The following is a 23,225-nucleotide window of genomic DNA, read 5'->3' as shown; positions in this document are numbered from 1 at the left end:
TGCCCAGGGCCGTGCAGTGAATAAATGAGTTGGGACCAGGGTGCCAGGCTGGGGAATCCTTTGCTGGACTCAGCTCAGCGTGTGTGGGGGGGTGGGGTGGGTAAATCCAGCCCCTTCACCCCAGGACTCTGCAGAGCTCAGCTCCTGGGGCAGGGGTTGGACACAGACGCTGAAAAATTCTCTGTGGGTTCCTGGTTAGTGTCTCGGGCCTGTTGTGAGGGGGCCCTTGTGGGGCAAAGCACGGTGCAGGGGGGGGCAAGGCACGGGCACTACGCCATTGTTCTCCCAACAGTGTCCCTTTAATAACAATAAACAGAGACCCCCAGCCGGAGGGGCCAGCAGCCCCTCAGCCGGACCATGGAGTCAGTCACATGGGGGGCCTGGGGTAGGGGGCAGGGTCTGCTGGGAGAAAAGCGGGGTCACTGCACAAGGGGGCGGAGTCAGCCCCCTGTAGATTGCTTTACCACCTGAACCAGGCTGGGGCCCCGTGGGGCTGGGATCCCCCCGGAGCAGCGGGGTTTGACAGACTTGAGCAGCTCCGGCCCCAGCCAGCAGGAGGCAGCGCGACATGCCCTTGTCCTGTGGGCAGGTCCCACATCTCCAGGCCAGAGTCCAGCAGCCGCCTGGCAGAGCAGCCCCCGGCCACCACGGCAGAGTCACCCCGTCTCTGTGTGCTCCCCAGAGACCGCCCCCCCCCCGAGGTCTGAACCAGCACCGGCCAGTGGGATCCCGCATGGGTCGGCAGGTGCCTAGCCCGAGACGGGCACGTGGCCGTCGCTGCCCTCGCTCCAGTTCGTCACCCACTCCTTCTTCTGCATGGCGCCCGTCTTCTCCTGGCGGAAGAGCTGGCGCTCCTCCCGCGGGATCTTGATGGCGTGGTACCGCGGCACCGCGGCCTGCTGGTGCCGGGGGCGCTTGAAGAAGCCCACCTGGAAAGAAGCCAGAGAAACGGAGTCGGCGCCCGGCCCCCTGGCAGAGGCCCAGATGCCCCCACCCCACGGGAGGAGCCTGGGCCCTGGCAGACGGAGGCTGCATTTGCTGGAGCAGGGGCGCCCCCAAGTGGCGGCCACGTGCATCAAAGGTGGCGATGGGAAGCCAAGGCCAGAGACAGCGTCACCTCCCCTGCAGGTCTGCGCCAGGCTGATCCCCACGCGTCAGGGACGGGCCAGCTCATTCAACGCCCCTGGCAACTCCCAGCCTGACGGCCCTGGGTCGGGGCGCATGGCACACGGGCATGTAGCCTGGCAAACCCAGACACTGGCCTGGCACCCGCAGGCACACTCACCAGCAGCACCCGCCCCAGCACACCCAGGCACTGGCCTGGCACCTGCAGACACTGGCCTGGCACACACAGGCACACTCACCAGCGGCACCCACCCCGGCACACCCAGGCACTGGCCTGGCACCTGCAGACACTGGCCTGGCACATGCAGGCACACTCACCAGCAGCACCCACCCCGGCACACCCAGGCACTGGCCTGGCACCCGCCCCGGCACACGCAGGCATTGGCCTGGCACCCGCAGGCACACTCACCATGGGCACCCACCCCGGCACACCCAGGCACTGGCCTGGCACCCGCCCCGGCACACGCAGATGCTGGCCTGGCACCTGCAGGCACACTCACCATGGGCACCCGCCCCAGCACACCCAGGCGCTGGCCTGGCAGACACCCTGCTCCCCCAAGGGGCCTGGCCCACCCGCACACTCATGCACTGTTGCTGCAGATGATCTTGCACACACATGCATGCCCCTTGCCCTCCGTGAACGAGCGGCAGGGCTGGCTGTTACCGCTAGGCCTCCCCGGCTTGTTTCTCCACCTCGGAGGGCTGCACGGCCAGCCGGGCCCGGTAATAGTTGGTGGCGTACGGGGCCGCTTGGCTGCTCCGCTGGAAGAAGCCACACTGGGGAGGAAGTGAGGCCGAGGCGAGAGCATCAGGCCTGGGCCAGAGAGCCAGACCCAGGGGATGCCGGGTTACGGATGGGGCAGGAATTCCCGGGGGGGGGGAGCAGGGCTAGGTGCCAGGAGGGGGCAGGGGAGCTGGAGGAGGCTGGGGAAAGAGAGTCCCTGCTTGGGGCTCACTCCCCCAGGGGGTGCATGGGGAGGGGGTGTTGCTGGGGGCAGTAGGGGGCAGGGGCCCAATCCCTGGGCGCACGTCTGTCCTGGAGCAGAGCCCCACTGCCAGGACCAGGGTAGCCGGCTCCCCCCTTCCCCCGGCTCTCACCTTCCATAGGATGGAGACCAGCAGCCCCAGCACCAGGACCCCGGCCAGCACCGCAATCAGGATGATCCACCAGGGGACGCCCCGGGCCACCACCGCGCTTGGGTCCAGGTAGATGGTGACGGGGATCTGAGGGGGGAAGGGATCAGCAGGATCAGGATCAGGACCACGAGGCGGGGCAGGGGGCGGGGCGGGGGGAGCAGCCAATCAGGTACCTGCGTGGCAGCATCCTTCAGCACCAGGTTCTGGATGGTGGATTTGACGGTGATGTTGGCGTGGACAAGCAGTTCCACGGAGGTCACGGACGGGTACTCCTGGGGGCAGGGAGATGGCTCAGCGTGGTGCCCACGCCCGGCCCCCCCACAAGCTATCCCAGGCGGGGGCAGGATTCTGCACCACTTCCTGTCCTAACGCGCAGTGCAGCAGCGACTCGGCCCCGCAGCCCACCCCAGAGCTGGCTGCCCCAGGCGCCGGCTCACCTCCAGGAAGGTGCTGTTCCACAGGCGCCCCCAGGCAGTGAGCACGGCCGAGCGGTCGAAGCTGTGAAGCGGGCACCGGAAGACGAGGCAGCGGGCAGTGCCCTGGGCACAGTCCTGGAGGGGGAGAGAGCAGGTCAGCGGGCTCCAGGCAGGGAGGGGGGCGGGGGGAGGGAGACGTGGCCAGGCTGCTCCACCCCAGAGGGGTTGCAGGGGTGAGCCATGGGTATCCAGGCTGCAGAGTGCTTCATGGTGTGCAGAGAGGAGAGAGATTCCCACCCCCACACACACGAGCGACCCCCAAACCTCCACCCCAGCCAGGGTCACCGCAGGGCTCACCCACAGCCCCAGCCGGGATCTCCACCCCCCAGAGCCACTCACCAACGTGACATTCTTCCTCTCAGAGTGGGCACGGTGCCACCAGGGCCCCGTGCTGGGCACCTCCGGGCGCTCGGCCTCCCTCCTGCTCCTGTCCTGCCCGTGGCTCTCCTGGGGGCGGCAGGAGAGGTGTTAGGGTGGCTCCCTCCGTGTGCTGGGCCCCCCCCAGCTCCTCTGTGATGCTGCAGTACGAGCTGTGCCCCTGGATGCCCCCTCCCCCCCGGCCCTGTGGGGGAAAAAGGCTGGGCACAGTTTAGGGCAGGGTCCCAATCCCCATAGCTCACTCAGCTCTGGGGGTCTCGTTCCCCCCCCGAGGCCTGAGAGCCAGAGACCCCCCCGAGCTGAGCAGCAACCCCCAGCTCCTCGCCCCCCACGCCACGTACCAGTGCCAGCCGTAGGGGGTTGGCTGCCGGGCTGCAGGCCACGCGCTGCCCGGGCCGGGCCGCCAACTCCAGCCGCAGCGGGTAGAGCAGCCACTTGCCGTTGGCGATCTCGTGGGGCCACATGAGGTTGAGGAAGGCTGAGCCCAGGGTGTTGAGCGACTGGCCCCGGTTGGAGACCTGCGGGGGGAGGCACTCACCAGTCTGAGTCTGTGGGGCAGGGTCAAATGCCACACACACACCTCACCCCCCGCCCAGATGGGGAAACTGAAGCACCAAAGGGGGAAGAGACGTCCTGACTCCCAGCCCCCACTACTCTAAGCACTAGACCCAGCTCCCCTGTCCCAGCTGGGAATGGTCCCCGGCGTCCTGAACTCAGCCCCCCGCCCCATGATCCTCAACCCTCCCGCAGCCATGCTCAGGGTGGTCGCAGGGGAGGCTCAGGGTGACATCTGGCAGGGGGGGCGGGGCGGGGCAGGGGGAAGGGTTACTGGCCCGGGTGCCGCCCCCGCCCCTGCCCCTGCGGGGTACTCACCGTCACCTCGTAGCGCACGGCGCTGCCCACCTGGCCCTCGGTGCGAATGGCGCTCTCGCCCTGTACCCGGCCGCCGAAGAACAACCGCTGCGGGATGGCCACGCTGCGGGGGGGGGGAACGGAGTCAGAGAGGGCGACTGGGAGCCCTGCAGAGTCCCACCCCTAGATGGCTCACCCCACCTCGGCCTGCCCCACCCCTGGCCCCAGACATCTCGTCCCGCCCCCAGCTCGCCTCACCCCCAGCCCCACTCCTGGCCCCAGACATCTCACCCCGCCCTCAGACCCACCCCTGGCCCGCCCCACCCCCAGCCATCTTGCCCCAACCCCAGACCCACCCCTGGCCCTCAGACATCTTGCCCCACCCCCAGCTTGCCTCACCCCCAGCCCCACCCCTGGCCCTCAGACATCTTGCCCCACCCCCAGCTTGCCTCACCCCCAGCCCCACCCCTGGCCCTCAGACATCTTGACCCACCCCCAGCTTGCCTCACCCCCAGCCCCACTCCTGGCCCCAGATGGCTCGCCCCGCACCCAGCCCCTGCCCCACCCCCAAGACATCTCAGCCTGCTGCCGGCCCCACCCTGGCCCATCCCACCCCCAGGCCCCAGACAGCTCGCCGCGTCCCCATCCTCACCTTGGTCCTCCCCACCCGTGGCCCCCAGACATCTCCCCCTGTCCCCACCGTGCCCCCTCCAGCCATCCCATTGGGGCACTCACCCCGTCACGGACAGGGGCAGCTCAATGACCACACGTGCTCGCGCCGTCACAGGCCGCAGCCCTGGCTGCTCACTGATCCTGGGAGAGAGAGACGGGGGGGCGTCATGGGGGCTCCCCCCACTGCAACCCCCCAGTGGCCAGCTGCAGTTCCTCCGACCCCCTCCACAGCCAACCCCCCACCCCCCTGAACATCACCCAGCCCCTGCAGGGGGTGCTCACGTGCTCAGCTCCAGCTCCAGCTCCAGCTCCCGGGTCTCGAGGGTGATGCCCGAGGTGCTGACGATGAGATAAAACCGCACCTGGGGGGGAAGCAGAGCGATCAGGGCCATGGGAGGGCAGAGGCCAGCGGGAGCAAGAGGGAGGTGGTGAGGTCTGGGCGCAGTGCGGGGGCAGTGAGGGGCAGCGAGCTCTGGGCGCAGTGTGGGCGGTATTGGGGGGGCAGTGAGGGGCAGCGAGCTCTGGGAGCAGTGTGGGCGGTATTGGGGGGCAGCGAGGTCTGGGCGCGGTGTGGGGGGCAGCGAGGGGCAGTGAGCTCTGGGCACAGTGCGGGGGGCAGCAAGGTTTGGCACAATGCGGGGGGCAGTGAGCTCTGGGCACAGTTCAGGGGGCAGTGAGGGGCAGCGAGCTCTGGGCGCAGTGCGGGGGCAGTGAGGGGCAGCGAGGTCTGGGCGCGGTGTGGGGGGCAGCGAGGGGCAGCGAGCTCTGGGCGCAGTGCGGGGGCTGGGGCCAGGAATTTGGGGGGCTGATCCCCACCTGAGCTCCGCGCTTCATGGGGTTCCCCAGTTCACACTGCACTTGGGAGCCGTTCAGGTTGGGCAGGCAGGGCTGCTTCTCCTGGAAAGGATGAGAAGTCAGAGACCGGGGCTTACAACTCGTCCCCGGCCCCCCTTCCCCTCCCCCTCCCTCTGCCCCGTACCAGGCCGGGCCCGGCCCACATGTCATGGGCCCGGACCCCGGAGTAGGGCAGGGCCTCGGGGAAGGTGGCCGTGAGCAGGGCCTCGTGGGCGTCGTCCCCGTCCCGCTGCGGCGCCGCAGGGTCCGAGGGCAGGTTGGTGACCTGGATCTCCAAGGCCACGTCCTTCTGGTCGCTCATGGCGAAGACGGCCGTGCCATCGGCGTCCCTGCGGCGGAGAGAGGCAGGCCCGGCACCACGGTGAGGGGCCCCTGCGGGCATCAGCACAGACACACCCCCAGAGGGGGCAGATCCCCGGCTACCCAGGCCCCACCTCCTCCTGGACACAGCAGGGGGGCACCATGCAGGGAGCCGCTGCCCCAGAGGGTGGGATCTGCCCCCAGACCCGCCCCTTGGATAGATCCCGGGCCCCCGCCAGGAGTGACCGGCCCCACCCTGCCAGTGGGGGCGGGAGAGCAGATCTGAGAGGGGCCAGTATGTGTCTATTACCCCTCCCCCCATCCTGGGCCCCCCAGGGCTTAGCCCCAGCCCCCCCTCACCTGGGCAGGGGCAGGAAGTCGGCGTCGCCCACGCGGGAGCAGAACTGGTAGCGCAGCTGGAGGTTGCTCTGGCAGATCTTGTCCTCCCCACAGCCCTGCTTCAAAAAATTCACCTGGGGACAAACGCCCCGGGGCGGGGCTTAGCTGGGATGGCCCCCAGGCCGCTACTCCACCTCTGCACAGCGCCTGCCCCCCAGCTAGGGCTCTGCAAGGCTCACCCGCCAGCTCAGAGCCGTCCCCCAAAACATTCCCGCGGACTCTGCGTGTGCTCCAGCAGCCCAGCTATGCCCACAGCATCAACATGCAGCCCCCTCTGGGGCAGGGCCCGGCCGCTGGTGACACCGCACAGGGTTCACTCATCCAGCACCGACATGCAGCCCCCTCTGGGGCGGGGCCCAGCAGCTGGTCAGCAGGACGCAGCAATCCCCCGAAAGGCTGACACCGCCTGGAGGAGCAGAAGAGTCCCCCATGCTGGGCCCTGGCCAGGGCACTCTGACGAAAGGCGCCAGGGGATCGGCACCGCCAGGAGCTCTGATCCCACAGGACGAGCTGCTCGCAGGGCAAGGGGCCGGGCGCCGGCGGTAGCACTGGTGGAGTAGGCAGAGAGCCTCCTGCTGGAGCCTGTTCCTGGCGGGGCTCCCGCCCATGTGCTGAGCAGGCCTGACCCTGCTGAGCGGGAGCCCACGTCCCCAGGGGCCGTCACCCAGGAACCCGCCTCACCTCTGCCCTCTGGCTGTTGGGCAGCTGGGCGTTCAGCACCGGCATCAGCGGGGGCAGTGCAGCGGCCTGGACCTGGCTCTTGCTCTGGGCGTGCTTGATGCTGTACGTCAGCATCACGACGATGGGGCGGAGCTTGTCCCGGATGCTCTCCTGCAATGAGGGAGCAGGGGGTGAGCCTGTGGCAGGCCGGGGGTAGGGCAGGGCAGGGCTGGGGCAGCAGGACCCACCTGCAGCTGGAAGGTGGCCTTGACGCAGGAGGGGGCGCGCTGGTGGGGCAGCTCCACCACGTCCGAGAACTGGTGTTCGGGGTCCGTGGGCTTCCGGTCCAGGAAGGCGACTCTGGGGGCCTGGCCCAGTTTCTGCCGGTCCACGTCAGCGTCCAAGGTGTACGTGAGCGCTGGAGGAGGGAGGGAGGGAAGGCGGGTGAGCATGGGCTCTGCTGTGCCTTCCATGCCTAGGGGGATTGCTCACCCATCAGCGAAATGCATCCACCTCTGGGGTGGGCACGGCAGCTGTTTATACGGAATCTGTCATCCAGTGCTGAGATGCAGCCACCTCTGGGGTAGGGCTCCCCAGGTAGCTTAGAGCACCCTCAGGGTTGCTCTGGATTGTGTCCTGCTTCCTTTAGCATCCTCTGGGCTCTGGGACCCAGAGAACAGCCGTGGGGCAGCGTGCTCTGGGCATCTCCCTGTGCTGGGTGTGGGAGCAGGGCTGACGCGGGGGGATATTCTCAGGTGGTATTCCCCCCGCCCCGCAGCAGCGTGGCACGGCCAGGCCCGGGGGAGTGCGGGGCCCAGCCCAGCAGTACTCACTGACACGGGGGCTGTAGCTGGCAGGACTGGCCGTGTAGCTGAAGCAGGCTCGTACTTCCACGCTGCACAGGGAAACCACAGAAAGGCTCGGCCTGAGACAAGGCCAACGTCAAACCAGCCGCCTCCCGGCTAAGGGGGCTCAGCATCCCACTCTCCGGGGAGGAGGTTCCCTGCATAACCCAGCTCTGAGCAGCCACTGGAAACAAGCATTTGTCCCTTTCATTCGGGTCAGAGTGCACTGCTGCCCTCGAGAGGGCAGCGCTAACCCGGTTGTACCCCTGGGGAAACTGAGGCAGGGATTGGCCCAAGGCCCAACAACAGGTCAGTAGCAGAGCTGGGGACAGAACCCAGGAGTCCTAGTTCCCAGCCCCCCTGCTCTAACCACCAGATCCACTTCCCTCCCAGAGTCGAGGAGAGAACCCAGGAGTCCTGGCTCCTTCCCCTCCACCCCCCAGGCTCCAACCCACCAGCCCCCACTCCTCTCCCAGAGCCAGAGAGAGAACCCAGGAGTCCTGGCTCCCAGCCCCATGCCCTATCAGCTCTAACCACTAGACCTCCCTCTCTCCCTGCGTGTGGAAAGTGTGCTTGGCTGGTGGGAGTCAGGGGGTTTCTAGGCACAGCTCTGGATCCCAGGGAGCCTGGGGGTGGGGGCAAGGCCGTTCTCACCAGATGCCCAGGTGGTGGGGGCAGTTCCTGCTCTCCAGGTCGATGTTCTGGGGGGAGAGGGAGACGTTCTTGGAGACGTGGATGACGGGCCGGGCTCTGCAAAGCAAGAGGGGAAACCGCTGGCAAAGGCACCCAGCTGGCCCGCGCCCCGGTTGCACCAGGCCTCCCGCCCCACAGTGTGCCAGGCAGCCCAGGCCCTCCCACACACTGGGCACGGTGAGAGCCACCGGCTGTGAGAGTCACCCAGGTGGCTGATCCAGCCGGACACGGTGCAATGCCCAGGGCTGGAGGGGCCAGAGTCCCACCAGGCCGCGCCCCACCTGGCTCCCTCCCTCCCTCGGGCCTGGGGGCAGGTGGCGCGGCGGGCAGTGCCCACCTGTACAGCACCACACTGTCCGAGAGCGAGCCAACGAGCAGATCCGGGTAGAGATTCCCGTCCACGTCCAGGCCCCCAGACAGGGAGTAGCCGAAGGTCCTCACCCCGACACCTTCCCCGTCCAGGACCTGCAGGGGGACAGACGGACAGAGAGTGGAGCCGCCAGCGTTTAGGACAGGAAGTGAAGGGGGCAGCAGGGGAGGGGCTTAGGAGCCTGTGGACCCCGCAGTTCAGTGATCCCCTCCCCTGCCCCGGTGCCCCCCTCGTGCCCTCTCACCTGGGCCGGTTTGGTGACGATGCCCAGGCTGCTGCCGTGGTAGATAAAGACCTTGCCGGCTCCATCAAAGGGGGCTCCCACGGCGATGTCTGCGGGGGGGGAGGGTTATGGCTGGAGCAGGCTGGAAGGGGGTTGTGCCCCCCTGGGCCACTAGGGCCACAGCCATTCCCCTGCCCAGGGCTGGATACTTGCCACAGGGAGGAGGGTTCCCTCCCTCCTGCAGGGGCAGCTCCGTTCCCCAGACCCCGTAACCCAGCTGAGCAACCAGCCCCATCGCCTGCCCCCAGCCCATACCCGCAGGGGGAGCCCCCCAAGGGACGGCACCGACTCCCCAGAACCCAGGACCCCAGGTCAGACCCAGCCAGGCTCCCCCGATCCCCCCTCACCCTGGAAGCCGTCCTGGTTGAGGTCGCCAAGGGCGGTGAGGCCGATGCCGAACATGGAGTGGGAGGTGCCGTTGAGGCGGATGGGGCGGATGTCCGCCCAGCGCCCCGCTTGGTTGATGTACACGTAGGCTGCCCCGCCAATCTCCTCCTGCCGATCGAAGAAGTGGGGTGCCCCCACCACCAGGTCCATCCAGCTGGGCAGGGCAGAGGGCACCAGAGTCAGGCTCAGCCTCTGCCAGCTCCCGCCAGCCCAGCCCGCCCCAGCACTGCGGGGCTCAGCGAGGCGCCACGTCCCGACACCCCAGACCCCGGCTCACCCGTCACTGTTCAGATCCACCACGGCCACGGCGTAGCCGAAGGAGGAGGTGAGCTGCTCCCCGGGCAGGACAACCTCGGGCACCAGGCGGTTGACGTTGTCCCGTCGCAGGATCACCACGGCCCCCGTGTGGTTGGCCCGCGGTGCCCCTGTTACGAAGCTGAGCTGGTCCTGCCGGGTCAGGCCCTTCCCCGAGTCGATGGAGAAGCCTGGAGCGGGGGGCAGAGCGACAGGCAGGGTTGGTGCTGCTGGGGAGTTGGGGGGGGGGGGCCCCCAGGGCTCCTCAGGAGCAGGGAGGCAGGGACTGCCCTGGCCCTACTCTCAGCTCGGGTGGGGAGAGGCCCCCCCCAACACTCGCTGAGCCCCCTGCTGCTAGATCCCGGGGGCGGGGGGGGGGGGAATAGACGTGGGCCCCACACCAGCCAAAGGCACCGAGATCACTGCCCCCTGCTGGATGCAATCAGCATAGCTCCTGCGTGTGCCAGAGGCTCTGTACTGCGCAGAGCTAGTGGGGATTCCCATGGAGGTGCCGCACCATAAGGTAGGCTGGAAGGACCTGGCACCTAACCCATCCCACACTGAGCCAGCATGTGGCCGCAGGAGGCCAGGGCAGGATCCCACACCTGGGGTTCCTTGAGGCCGGATGGAGCCTCTTCCAGCCACAGACCCACCCCCCACCCGCTGGGGAGAGGAGAGGTTTGGCTAACACACACCAAGCCCACACACAGGCTCCCGGGGGCTGGACAGAGCTGGGGTGGGGGTCTGGGAGGCACCAGATGTGAACTCCACCCACTCATCCTCAACCCCACAGGGTGGCCTAAAGCCAGGCCCCCTGCTCCATATCTGGGGGGCCCAGAGCAGCGATCCCCAGCGCCTGGCCCCTCTGCTGCTCCGTGTGTCTGTCTGTCCATCTCTCTCTGCTCAGCCCCCCAGACATTGGGCCTGAGGACCTCGCCAGTCAGGATACAGCCTTGGGGGCGGGAGAATGCGGGGGCCAAGGGGAGCAACCAGGAAGCTGGACACGCCTCATATTTCAGATACCAGAGTCCCCGCCCGGTCCCCAGGTCCCAGCATCGGGGGGCAAGGCCCAGCTAGCAAACACCCGGCAGGGCGGGGTGATGGTGCTGGAAAGGGGGGAGTCCCCTGCAGTGCTCAATGGGTGGGGGGAGGATTGCTCAAAAAGAGAAGCTGGATGAGCCCCCTCCACACTAACATGTCTCTGCTTTGTCCGGGCCTCCGGCTGCCCCTCTTCATGCCTCAGTTTCCCTGCAGTGCTCTCTAATAGCACATTGGACCACCCAGGACTCTCCAGGAGAGTGGGGGGTGTCTGGTGGTTAGAACTGAAGGAGGTGGGGGTGGAGGTAGGAGTCAGGACTCCTGGGTTCTATTCCAGCAGCTCCAGGGATGCTGCCAAGCCAGCAGCCCCCCCCCCGGGATGATGCCAGGCAGGGCGTGCCCGTGCGACGGCCAAATCACCCAGGTGCTGCTCTGTGCAATCCATCTCTGGGGCCTAGGCCGGCAGCGGGTCAGTGCGTGGGGGCTCCCCGCAGGCAGGAGTGGGGACGATGTGGGGGCAGCAGCCAGGTCTCAGCGAGGGGGGCACGTCCTGCTGGCAAGCACTGGGGAGAGCCATGCACCCCGAACCGAGCGACACCCCCTCACATCCCACACCGCATGCAACACACAGCCCCGGCAGCACCTCTGGGACCCTTCCAGGCTCCACGTCCCTCTCCCAGCAGGGATCCCCAGCCCCCCACGGCTGCTGACGGAGCAGTGCTGACCCCCCCTTGTCTGCAGCCCCCCACAACACCCCCCCGCCCAGGTCACCCCAGTGCTGCAGCCAGCCCGGATGGGGCCAAGCGCCCGTCCCCGGAGCCTGGAATGTTCCCTGGCAGCACGGGCACAAGACGCTCACACCTGGCAGCAGAGTGGGCCTCGCCGGTGCTGGGCTGCCCCTGCTCACGGCCTCCCCCCGGGCACCCAGGGGGGCAAGGGACAGTGCTAGCACTTGGAGATGTGAGGGGCAGGGGCTGCCCTGAGCAGGTGTCCCCGTGGATCCTCCCCCTTGCTCGGGGCCTTGGGACACTGGGATGCCCTCTGAGTGGGGAAGGGTACACATCCCCTCCCTGGTGCCATGGCCAGCAGAAGCCATGTTCCCCGGGCAATGAGCACCAGGACGTGTAAATCCCTGGGCACTAGCATCCAGCCTGGCACGCGCAGCCGCAGAGCAGGGTGGGTGGGGGACTGCAGGGGGAAAACCGCGCAGAGACGGCTCTGAAATGGAGAGAGGAAAGGTGGCAGGGTTTGTGTGTCTGTGCACGGGCAGGGCAGCAAGTGTCTGTGCAAGGATGGTTTGTGCTCGCACATGGGGACGTGCCTAGGGAGGGGCAGGGGTAAGTGCGAACGGGTGTGTGGGGCTGTGTTCAGGGAGGGGCATCAGTCACCCCTCTCCCCCCGTACCCTACACCCCCCCCACGCTATGGGGCAGGACCTGGGCATGGCGCCCCCCGCTGGCCCAGTAGCAGAATGGAGTTTTCACTTCCCCTCAGCTCCAAAGGCCAAGAGGAGAACGAGCTCGGGGTGGGGGGCAGCCGGGGTCCCGGCTGGCCGGCCGCTGACAGGCGGGCGCCACACGCCGCCGCGGTTACACACCTAAGTTGCTATTCTGGGCCACGTCGCCGACGGTGCCGGGCAGCCGCTCGCTGGGCTCTGCCGTTTTATACACCAGCTGATCGGGGTCTGCGCTATGAACATTGGTCATAAACAACAGACCTGCGGGGCCGCGCCAGGCCGGGGGGGGGAGAGAGAGAGAGAGAGTTAAAGGATGGAGACCCCTCCCCACCCGAGCAGCAGAGGCTCGACGGAGACTCTCCGATGGCCCCATTTCCCTCGCTGGTTCCTTCCCCGCAGGCCCTGGGGGCGAAAGACTCGAGCGGCCGCTGCCAACGGCCGGGGGGCGGCTTTGGCCCCTGTGCCCAGCTGCCCGCCGCCTGGCAGCGCTCCCTACCGAAGTAGCTGTTGGCGGGCACGGGGATGAGGGAGGGGTCCTGGTCCTTCTCCCCCCCGGCTTCGTAGGGCCCGTCGTCGTACGTAACCAGCTCCAGGGAGCTCTGGTTAACGAGCTCCACGCGCAGGTCCCCTGCCAAACCAGAGAGGGGTTAGTGGGGGCGGGAGGGCATGGGGGGGACAGGGATGATGCAAGGGGGGGTGAGGACAGTCCTGGCTCCTCCTCTGCCTGGCACAGAGGTCGGAGCTTCCAGCGTTGGGTCTGAACTGAAGGTGGGCGCACTCCCTAAGGAGAGAAATGGTTCTCCCCTGCCCCCCCCTGCCCCCTCGCCATGGGCCCCTTCCTCCATCCTGCCCCCCATCAGCCACGGGCCCCTTCCTCCATCCTGCCCCCCCATCAGCCACGGGCCCCTTCCTCCATCCTGCCCCCCATCAGCCACGGGCCCCTTCCCCCATCCTGCCCCCCGTCCGCCATGCACTGTTCCCCACCCCCATGAGTTACCACCAGTCCTAGGATAGCTGGGCCCATGCTCTGATCTGGGGGGTGCCCAGTCCCCAGCGTCTGTGGGCACGGGGGGAGAGGAGAGAACACCCCTGTTCCTCTGCTCCCCACCCCCTACGCCATCCCCACCCCCATTGCCCCAGCCCTATGCCATCCCTGCCCTGCACCCCATCCCCACCCCCATCCCCCCATGCCATCCCTGCCCCCGCATGCCTTCCCCTCGTTCCCCTGCCCTCCCACGCCATCCCCCCATTGCCCCTGCCCCCCCGCCCCCAGGCCCACGGACCCCGAGGCGGCTCACCCTTCCAGTTGTAGGTGCCGGGCGCCCCGAAGAGGATGTAGTGCTTGTCTGCGGTGAAGCCGGCTGACACGCCCTGCTGGCAGAAGCCGAAGCGGTCGTGGCCCTGGGGGCGCCCCTCGCAGAACTTCCACTCGCCCCCGTCCAGCTCCTCGCTCACCGTCAGGTCCTGGCTCAGCACGTAGCAGCGCCCAATGACGTCCCGCGTCTCCAGCGGCTGGTTCACCCGGTTCCGCGACTCGTAGAGGTGGGCGCAGGTCTGGGATTGAGCCGGGGGATGACAAGTGGGGCGGGTTAGAGAGGCTCCCGTCCCCTCCCCCCGGTGCCCAACGCCTCTCCCAGGCTCACCCCCATCACTTGTGAAACACGAGGGCCCCGCTGCTCGGCGAGGGGGTCCTGGCTTCTCGGCTGCTGGCTCTGGGGAGCAACTCACCTCAGGCCACACAGCGAGTCAGCAGTAGAGCTGGGAATGGAACCCCCCAGGTCTAACCACTGGCCCCCCACTCCCTTCACAGCCAGAGAGCAAACCCAGGTGTCCTGGCCCAGCCCCAGCCTACCCCCTCCCGGCTCTAACCCACTAGACCCCCATCCCCACCCACGAGGGCAGAGCAGAGGGCGTCTCCCCCCCGGCAGTGCCACTCACCACAATCTTGCCGCCGGCACCTTGGCTCTTTACGCTCACGCCCAGCCACTGGTTCTCCTTGCTCTCCTTGTGCAGGTCCACTGGGGGGAGGCGCAATCAGCTGCCACGCAGTCAGCCCCCCCTCCTAGACCCACTGCCAGCCCCCCAACCTCTCCCCTTGAGTGCCCCCCCAGCAGATCCTTGGCCCAGGATTCCCACCCACTCCCCCATGGGCAGCACCGGGCACTAGCCCAGAGTCAGCTCGGCCAAGGGCCACGTGAAAGGAAATGGGACCAGATCCTGCTTCCGGCTGCAGCAGTGTAAATCAGGAGTAACCCCTCCCCCATTTCAATGGAGCCACCCTGGATTTACCCTGGCATCGCTGAGGGCAGGGTCACCCCAGCTCCCACTGCGGATTTATGCTGATGCCACCAAGAGCAGGTCCCGGCGCCCGCCCCACAGTGCCCGTACCTCCCTCGTCGATGGGCACGCGCCAGCAGTCGTCGATCTCGCGCGTCAGGGGGCAGGCGTAGAGGCCGCCGGTCCGGTTTGCCTTCTGGCCTGGGAGGGCCAGCGCCTGTGGGGCTCCCACCAGCATCCTGGGGGGGGGACGGGCGAGTGTCAGTGGAAGGGGGGAGATGGGATCAGCCACAGACGCCCCTCGGGCTGGGGGGGTGAGGGGTACAAGGGGCCCATGGACAATTGCCAGGTGACACCCCCCGCCACCTGGGTCAATGCCTGCTGCGTGGCCGAAAGGAGCTGCCAGCCCCGGGACAGCAGCGCTGCAGTGACCCCCAGGAGTGGGGCAGTGACAGGGGCGCCCTGTGCACCCCATGGTGCCGGAGGCCTGCCCCAGAGACGCCCAGCACCGTCAATCCATGAGCTCGTGCCGTCGGCAGATGGGAGCGACCTGGGGTCATTCCTGCCCCACGGCGGAGTCCAAGCTGGCACCCCCTAGAGGGGAGCAACCCCGAGACCCATTCCCTGCCCCCCGCCCCCCAGCCATTCCCGCCTTCAAAACTCAAAGAACTAAAGAATCAAACACCTGGATGGAGGAGCCATGGGGGAGGGGTTTGGACAGCCCCCCCCCATCACTGTCCCCTCGGATGTTCGTCCCCCAACCATGACATCTGGACAGGGATTTTTCCCTCGTGGTGGCCAAGGCCGCAGGTGGGTGGGGCTGGAGCTGGGGCAGGCGGCTCTCCTGGGGGGCGCGGGAGGAACCAGGCTGCAGGCTGGTACCAGTGCTCTGGGATCGGGGCAAGGGGGGTCCTGCCCTGGGAGGGAGGGAGGAGTGGGTGCAATGGGGTGGGGTGGTGACTGGCACCGGCTGTCCCCCACTGAACAGTGGGGAGGGGGCCCATGGCTCAAGGCAGGGATTTCCCGGGGGGCAGGGGGCTCCGCCCCACGCTGATCAGCCGTGTCCAACAGCTGCAGCCTCGGAGGGGGCCCCGCTCCCGCCTGAGTCACCAGCCCCGGTGCCAGCTGCTCTCAACCGCCCTGGCCACTTGTTGGGAGGGGGCAAACCCCAGCTGGATCCCCCCGCCCCAGATGTTAGCCTGCCTCACGCCCCCAGCACCAGCTGCGGGTCCCAGCCAAGAGACAGAGACAGACAGACGGGGCTAGGCCGGGCTGGCGCCAACCAAGTGGGGCCGAGAGCCGGAAATAGCAGGACCCCGAACTGCAGGTGATGGGCGGAGCCTAGGCGATGATGGGCGTGTGCACAACACACAGCCCTGCACAACCACCCACTGAGACACACACACACACACACCCAGAGCCCCACACAACACCCTGCACAGCCACACAGAACCCTGCATAACCACCCACTGAGACACACACAGCCCCACACAACACCCTGCACAACCACCCACGGAGAGAGACACACACAGCTCCATGCAACACCCTGCACAATCACCCACTGAGACACACACACACCCAGAGCCCCACGCAACACCCTGCAGAACTACACAGCACCCTGCACAACCATCCACGGAGAGAGACACACCCAGAGCCCCACGCAACACCCTGCACAACCACCCACGGAGAGAGACACACCCAGAGCCCCATGCAACCACCCACTGAGACACAGTCACAGCCCCACGCAACACCCTGCACAGCCACACAGAACCCTGCATAACCACCCACTGAGACACACACAGCCCCACGCAACACCCTGCACAACCACCCACGGAGAGAGAGACACACAGCTCCATGCAACACCCTGCACAATCACCCACTGAGACACACACACACCCAGAGCCCCACGCAACACCCTGCAGAACTACACAGCACCCTGCACAACCACCCACGGAGAGAGACACACCCAGAACCCCACGCAACACCCTGCACAACCATCCACGGAGAGAGACACACCCAGAGCCCCATGCAACACCCTGCACAACCATCCACGGAGAGAGACACACCCAGAGCCCCATGCAACACCCTGCACAACCACCCACTGAGAGACACACACAAACACGGCTCCACGCAACACCCTGCACAACCACCCAGAGACACACACACATACCCAAAGCCCCACGCAACACCCTGCACAACCACCCACCAAGAGACACACACACCCACAGCCCCATGCAACCACCCACTGAGACACAGTCACAGCCCCACGCAACACCCTGCACAACCACACACCCAGAGCCCCACGCAACACCCTGCACAACCACCCAAAACACATGCACAAAACCACCCACCAGCCTGCATGCACACACACACAGCTCCATGCAACACCCTGCACAAACACCCACTGAGACACACACACACCCAGAGCCCCATGCAACACTCTGCACAACCAGCCACTGAGAGACACACACAAAACCACCCACCAGCCCGCGTGCATGCGCGCGCACGCGCGCACACACACACAGTGCCCCTCCCCAGAGCAAACCACTGAGTTTGCCCTTGACTGAGGCGACACCCAAGGTGTGATCTAACATCTGGGGGGCGAGAAGAGGCCAGGGTGGCCCCAACCCCCATTCCAGGCCCAGCAGCTGCCCCCAGCCTCATCCCCACCAGTCCCCACGGGAAGCTCCTTGGACCCAGCCTGGCCCAATTCAAGATCCAGCCCCGTGCAAACAAGGCCCCTGGAGCGCAGCGCCACCCCTCTGCTCCCCTCCTCCGCTGGAACCCAGGCGATGAGGGGGGGGGGGGTGTACGGCCAGGGCCGGGAGAAGAGGGGACCCTCACACCCACAGAGCTGGCTGGGGGGAGCAGCTGTGACCCTCCACACACACCAGGCTGCACCCGGAGCAGGGACACAGACAAGGTGAAACTGACCACAGAAATGGGCAAGGCCACCCTGCCTCTGCAGACTGGGATGGAGGGGGGCTGGATTCGGGGGGGAGGGGGCAGATTCTGATGGGAACAGCCTGGAGCTGCGCCAGGAGCCAATCACCACATACGATAAATAACCAGGACCAGAAGCTGCTGCTTAGTTACCGGGTAATTAATACCCAGGCGAGTGCCAGGGGCAGAGGCAGGATTAGAGGAGGGGGCGATGGAGCGGGGGGGGGTCTCTGCTCTTGGCTGGGATCAGGACTCAGCCGCGGGGGGTCACGCTGCAGTCTCAGGGCTGCCACACTGGATTGACCCGGAGCCAGGGCTGGGGATTGGGCCCCTCGCCAACGGGCACCCGCCCAGCACCAGGGGAGGAGCCCCCAGCCCCCCATGGGAAGGGTTTGCCCAAGCCTGGGGCAACAGCTGCATTGGATCCTGGGCACACAGAGGCTGGTCCTGAACGTGCACATTGCTCCCTCGTGCACCAGCACACGCTCGCACCAGCACGGCAGCCTTCCTCTCTCCTGCAGAGGCCTGTGGCAGTCCCGTGCACACTACTCCCCCACAGCACCCCCTGCTGGGAGCTCCCAGCCAGCACTCCTGCCCTGCCTCCCACAGCGCCCCCTGCTGGGAGCCCCCCGCCTGCTCCCACAGGGAAAGAGACGCCAAAGAGGCAGGACAGCTCCTGAGAGGAGACAGAGATGGAGCCGGTAAAAATAAACTGGAATTCACTCCAAATAACTCGGCAGCAACATGCCCAAAAAAGGACCGGGCCAGAGAGATCCCATGAGCATCCGTGCTGGCCCAGGGCACCAGGCAGCCACCTCGGGGATCCCAGGGGCTGGGCACAGAGCCACCCTGCACCTTCCCTATGCCCCACCCCCACCCCCAGCATGCACCCCCTCACCCCCCACTGGGAACGCACCCATGCTGCCTTGGTTTCCCCAGCGCCCCACCCTGCTCCCAAGCTAAGCCCCCCAAGGGATCCCATTGTCCAGATGGTCTGCCCCTGCCTGGCAATCCCAATGGGAAAGGGAAGAGAAGGGAGAGTCTCCCTCCCCGTACCATCAATCCACAGCCCAGGGCAGCCGGAACCGGGGCCCCTGCGTCTCATGGAGATTTCATTTCCTTTGGCATCACTGCTTATCCCAAACCGAGGCACACCAGGCGCATCCCCCTGGGCTGCTGCCACAAGCCGGCTTGGCGCTGGCATCACCTCAGAGTCACGCCTGGCTAATGCCCTCAGGCAGCAGAATTGGGGCCCCGGACTCGGCAGGATCTTTCCTTCTCCCTCTGGCCTGGGCAGCAGAACACCTGGGTTCTATTTCCAGTTCTGCCACTGACCCGCTGAGTGACCTTGGATGAGTCCCAGCACCTCTGTGTGACTCAGTTTCCCCTCCTGCCTTTTGGCTGCCTTATCTGGTTAGACTGTGAACTCCTCAGAGCACAGATGGTCTCCAACTCCGCTGGTGCAGCGCCTGGCACGACGGGGCCCCGATTCCCCTGGGCCCTGCAGCCATATAAGCTCTACCCGTGTTTGCACCCTGCTCCCAGACCAGTGCGCAGCAGTTCATGCTCCCTTTGCGCTGTGGAAGTGACAGTGCAAGGCGCAGGGCTTGGGGAATCGGCCGGATACAGATCTGACACTGAGCCAGGTGGACCCCAGAAACAGCCTAGTGCCAGGGGTGGGACGGACCCGACTCCCGGTCCAAAGCCCTCGGTGCCGAGCCTCCCCCCTCGACAGTGTGCAACGGCCCGGCCAGTATTTGCACTAATCCTGCACTTTGTCCGTGGCGTCTCAATGCAAACTCCCGGGTGGCTCCGAGCAGCGAGAGCAAATCCCCCCGCAGGGAGGAATTCCAGGAACATTTGATGGGCTTCAGCCTGGAGAATGAGGAACATGAGCAAAGCTCCCCCCAGCCCCAGTAAACAGACAGACGCACGTAGGAACCGTCCTGCACCAACCAGGGCGTGAGATCCAGCACCTGTTCATCACCCAGACTGGCTGGCCTGCGACCTGCCCGGCTGGGAGACGGGCTGGCATTTCACCAGCTCAGCCCAAAGGGATTTGGTTTTACGAGAGTTTTTATCTTCTCTGGGCAGTGACCCCCCCTCCAGCGACCCCAGGGAGAGATCAGATCTAAGTGCATGGTGCCAGCGAGGGCTCTGCTCTGAGGACACTCACAGCACCCAGGCACTGCCGGGGCTCCCGCTGCCAGGGGCCTAGCCCCGGGAGCTGCCCCACGAGCTCACGCTGCCAGAGCCCATCGGCAGCTCTGCAGAGAAGGCAGCTGCTGCCCTAGAATCCAAATCAGAGTTGGCAGAAACTGTGACAGGCTGGAGCCAACAAAGATGGCACTGGGGGTGTGATAAGGGACAGCACATTCCCCTGGCTGCCGCTGTGCCCATGCCAGCCCTGCATCACCATCAGCGGGGGGCACTAGCACCACCAGCCATGACACCGGCTTTGAGCAGCTGCCAGGAGCCCCCAGCCCCCCCGATGTCTCAAGGGGGGGCACTGAAGAGCCCCTGAGGAGCATTATAAGACTACAAGCCTCACCCTCATTTCTCACCCCCCGTTTTGCTGTTGCTCTGTGCACTCGATGCACCCCACCCCAGAGAGTTTGCACAGAGGCTAGAGAAGCACCATGGAGCAGATGCGGAGCCGATGCTGCTGCCACTGGGGCAGGCCCAGGGGGATTCTCAGCCTCTCACCCCCAGGGATCCAGCCGGCCCGGGGTCAGCGCTATCCATTTCCCCTCCATGCTCAGGCTCAGGGAGGGGGGAACCCAGGGATTTGGGCCCAGGGCAGCTCGCAGAGTCTGGGCCCCTCACCTAAATGGCCCATTAGCGATTCTGAGCAGGGCCCACAGCTCTATTCATATTCATGAGGGCTTCCTTTAACCCTTCGCAGGCTCCCTCACAGGCCCAGCTGGGAGCTCCCCGTGTCCCTTGCCCCAGGGAGCCCTGGCCCTGCACCCAGTGAGAGCCCAGCGGGGCTGGGCAGAGAGGGACAGAGCGGGGCAACACCAGGATGAGGATCGCAAAGCGCTGACATGGCCACGTCCATCGCTCCTGCATGGCCATCGACCTCGCTACACATACAGACTTCAGAAAGCTAGTGAACAGAGCACAGCACTGGGACCAGGGAGCCCTGCTCCCACCTCTGCCACAGGGTGACCTTGGCCAAGTCCTTTCCCACCTGGTGCCTCAGTTTCCCCATCTGCACAACAGGGATAATGACACTGTAAAGTGCAGGGGGGGATTATTACACAGCTCAGCTCTGCCCCCCTGACACATTCTCCCACCAGCAGATCTGCGCCCCCAATGGGCGGGGGGGGAGAGGAAGGAACTGCTGTGGTACCAGCTCCCCAGACCATGCCCCCTCCCACAGCCCCTGGGGATCTGGGCATCTGCTCCTGCATGGGGGGCACCTGGGTTGCTCCAGACAGCACCCCTCCTCTGCACACACACCCCAGGGCTCCAGCAGGGCAGGATGCCTGGCAAGGAGTATCCCCAGCCCAGGTTGGGCAGATCTGCACCCTGGCTGGCCCCATGGGGTCTGTGTGCTAGTCAGAGACACCTCCAGGCGAGCCCCCCAGCCCCCTGGAGGGAATAGAGCTGCCCCCTTTAGAGTTACAGAGGCGGGAAGGGCACCTGACCTGACAGGTGCCACCCAAGGTCACCCAGGAAAAGAACCCAGGAATCCAGGCTCCCGCTCACCACTAGGCTCTTAGAGATGACTCCGGACTGACCCTGGGAGCCGAATCCGGCCCCATTCCGTTGCCGTGGGGGTGACTCCAGACTGACCCTGGGGGAGCTGGGAGCCGAATCCGGCCTCATTCCGTTGCTGTGGGGGTGACTCCAGACTGACCCAGGACACCCCTGAAGCCCAGGGCCAGCCTGGGTTCCCCACTGGAGGCTGGATTTGGCCCGGGGACCCCAGGAGCGGATCGCAGAGAATCCAGGGAGCAGGAGGGAGTGACCCCCCCCCAGCGAGTCGGTGAAGTTCCAGGGTGCGGGGGGGGGCGCCCAGGGCCAGGCGGCCTCCTGGGGTAACAGACGTTACCGTGCGACCCCACCCCCCGCGGGGAAGTTACTATTTAGAGCCAAGGGACGGGGGGGCCGAGCTCCCCCCCCCCGAAACTTGCTAGGAGCAGCGCGCGGGGGGGGGTTTACAAATCCCTCCCCCGGCTCATGCGGAGCGCCCCCGGACCCCCCATCCCGCGGGAAGGCTCCGGGGGGGGGAATAAGGGGACCCCCCCCCGCACTCACCAGCTGGCGGGCTCGGGCCGGAGCTGCCGGTGCAGGGCCACGGAGAAGCCGAACAAGCTGCCGCCGGCCCCGTCCTTCAGCAGCGGGTCGGTCCCGTCCAGGTTGAAGGCGGCGCCCGCCAGCAGCTGGAGGCCGATGCAGCAGAGCCAGGCGCCCGACGCCCCCCGCATGCTGCCGGCCCCGCTCCCCGGCCTCGAACCCGGACCCGAACCCGAACCCTCCCCGCCCGGCCGCGCGGGGCCCGGGACAGGTGCGCGGCACCCTCCCCCCGCCTGGCAGCGGCTGAGCGGCGCCCCCCGGGCCGGGCTGGGGCTTCGGGGTCGGGCAGCTGCCGAGGGTGCCGCCCCCCCACGAGCATGTGCTTGGCAGGGAGAAAGCGCCGCAGCCCGCGCTGAAATGCAGCCACCTCTGGGGGGAGCCCGGAGCGCGGCCGGGGCGGGGCGGCGGAGGAGGAGCCGGATCGCCGGGGGCTGCGCCTGGGAAGGGCCCGGCGCGTTTCACACCCTTGGGCTGAGTGAGCGGGAGGGTGATGGGCTCGGAACAAGGAACCGAGTCACCCACTGACTCTGTACGTGGCCCAGTTCCCGCCCTGAGCAGCCCCCAGGCCCCCCAGCTCCACAGCACCGCGCGGGGACGTGCCAGTGCCCTGCGTTCTTCGCTGGGAACCAGCTGCCATGTTCCACCCCAGAGGCGGCTGCATGGCAGCAGGGAGGGAAGTGCCTGGTCGCTGGCATCAATCTGTAAAGCACCTTAGGGTGCTGCCGCTGGCTGCCAAAGGCTGGAGCAGCTGGGAAGCCCCTGCCAGCGAGCTCCCTGCCACCCAGGTCCCAACAGCCCGTGCTCCCCCCCATCCGCAATAGCGCCCCTGCTGGAAGAGGCTGGGGCAGTGTGACCTCCTGCCCCACTGCTTCCAGCGCCCCCTGCTGGGAGAGGCTGGGAAAAAGGGACTAGAGCCCCCCACCCGAGCAGCAAGCCCCAGCAGCAGGCATGCCTACACGCTGCCCTGTGCTTGGTTACACAATGTGGGCTGGAGGGAGTTTGCAGAAGTGGGTAAGAGTGAATCCCTGGGGTGCTCCCTTCCCAGGTGGAAGGGCGTGCAGTGCCGCTCCCACTGCAGGATGGCTGCAAACGAGAGGGAACGGCCGGGCCCTGGAGTACAGGCCTGACCCCAAACGGGAGCATGGTGGGCGTCACATTTTTCCAGCACATTTCCAGCTATTTTTAAACCGCTCCCGCTCCCCACAGGATTGACAAGATATTTGCGAGTTGGCAGGGCCGCTGCGTCCATGTGAGTCCGCTCCAGCTCGGACGCTGGATGCAGCAGCCCAAGAATCAGGCGACCCTTGACCTTCCTCCCCCAGTTGCTTCGCTTCTGCTCTCCAGGGCCTAGGCAACGCTGGGACAGATGGGGGGACCCCGCCCCTTTGCAGAGCCCCGTCTCTGTGACCAGCTGCCTCATGGCAGATCAGCCCCAGGAGTTTTTCCTTCGCAGTGGAACCTGGGAATGGGCCCGATTCAAG

At 66.7% G+C, this 23,225-nt stretch overlaps 1 protein-coding gene across 5 annotated transcripts; it reads right to left on the bottom strand.

Moving 5' to 3' along the window:
- Positions 1–286: 286 nt before the first annotated feature.
- Positions 287–21,880, bottom strand: ITGA7 (integrin subunit alpha 7). 5 transcript variants are annotated; one of them, XM_030554735.1, is made up of 27 exons: positions 21,706–21,880; positions 14,608–14,735; positions 14,158–14,237; positions 13,518–13,773; positions 12,716–12,847; positions 12,361–12,480; positions 9,710–9,917; positions 9,393–9,586; positions 9,007–9,095; positions 8,730–8,857; positions 8,354–8,449; positions 7,688–7,749; positions 7,103–7,272; positions 6,876–7,025; positions 6,156–6,268; positions 5,620–5,824; positions 5,457–5,537; positions 4,923–5,002; positions 4,704–4,781; positions 3,990–4,092; positions 3,458–3,634; positions 3,078–3,185; positions 2,700–2,813; positions 2,436–2,534; positions 2,224–2,349; positions 1,790–1,902; positions 842–929 (listed from the first exon to the last, which is right to left on the bottom strand). In XM_030554735.1, the coding sequence occupies exons 1-26, from the start codon at positions 21,873–21,875 to the stop codon at positions 1,792–1,794; spliced, it is 3,378 nt and encodes a 1,125-aa protein (XP_030410595.1). In that variant the 5' UTR covers positions 21,876–21,880; the 3' UTR covers positions 842–929; positions 1,790–1,791. The 5 variants fall into 5 exon arrangements, with proteins under 5 accessions (XP_030410594.1, XP_030410596.1, XP_030410598.1 ...); XM_030554734.1 differs by lacking the exon at positions 1,790–1,902 and having other exon boundaries at positions 287–929; XM_030554739.1 differs by lacking the exon at positions 12,361–12,480.
- Positions 21,881–23,225: the final 1,345 nt, after the last annotated feature.

This window comes from Gopherus evgoodei, chromosome 3 (assembly GCF_007399415.2).
Source record: "Gopherus evgoodei ecotype Sinaloan lineage chromosome 3, rGopEvg1_v1.p, whole genome shotgun sequence".
NCBI classification, from domain to species: Eukaryota; Metazoa; Chordata; order Testudines; family Testudinidae; genus Gopherus; species Gopherus evgoodei.
Note: the sequence above shows the minus strand (reverse complement) of the source record. Positions and strands in the feature narration are given on the sequence as shown.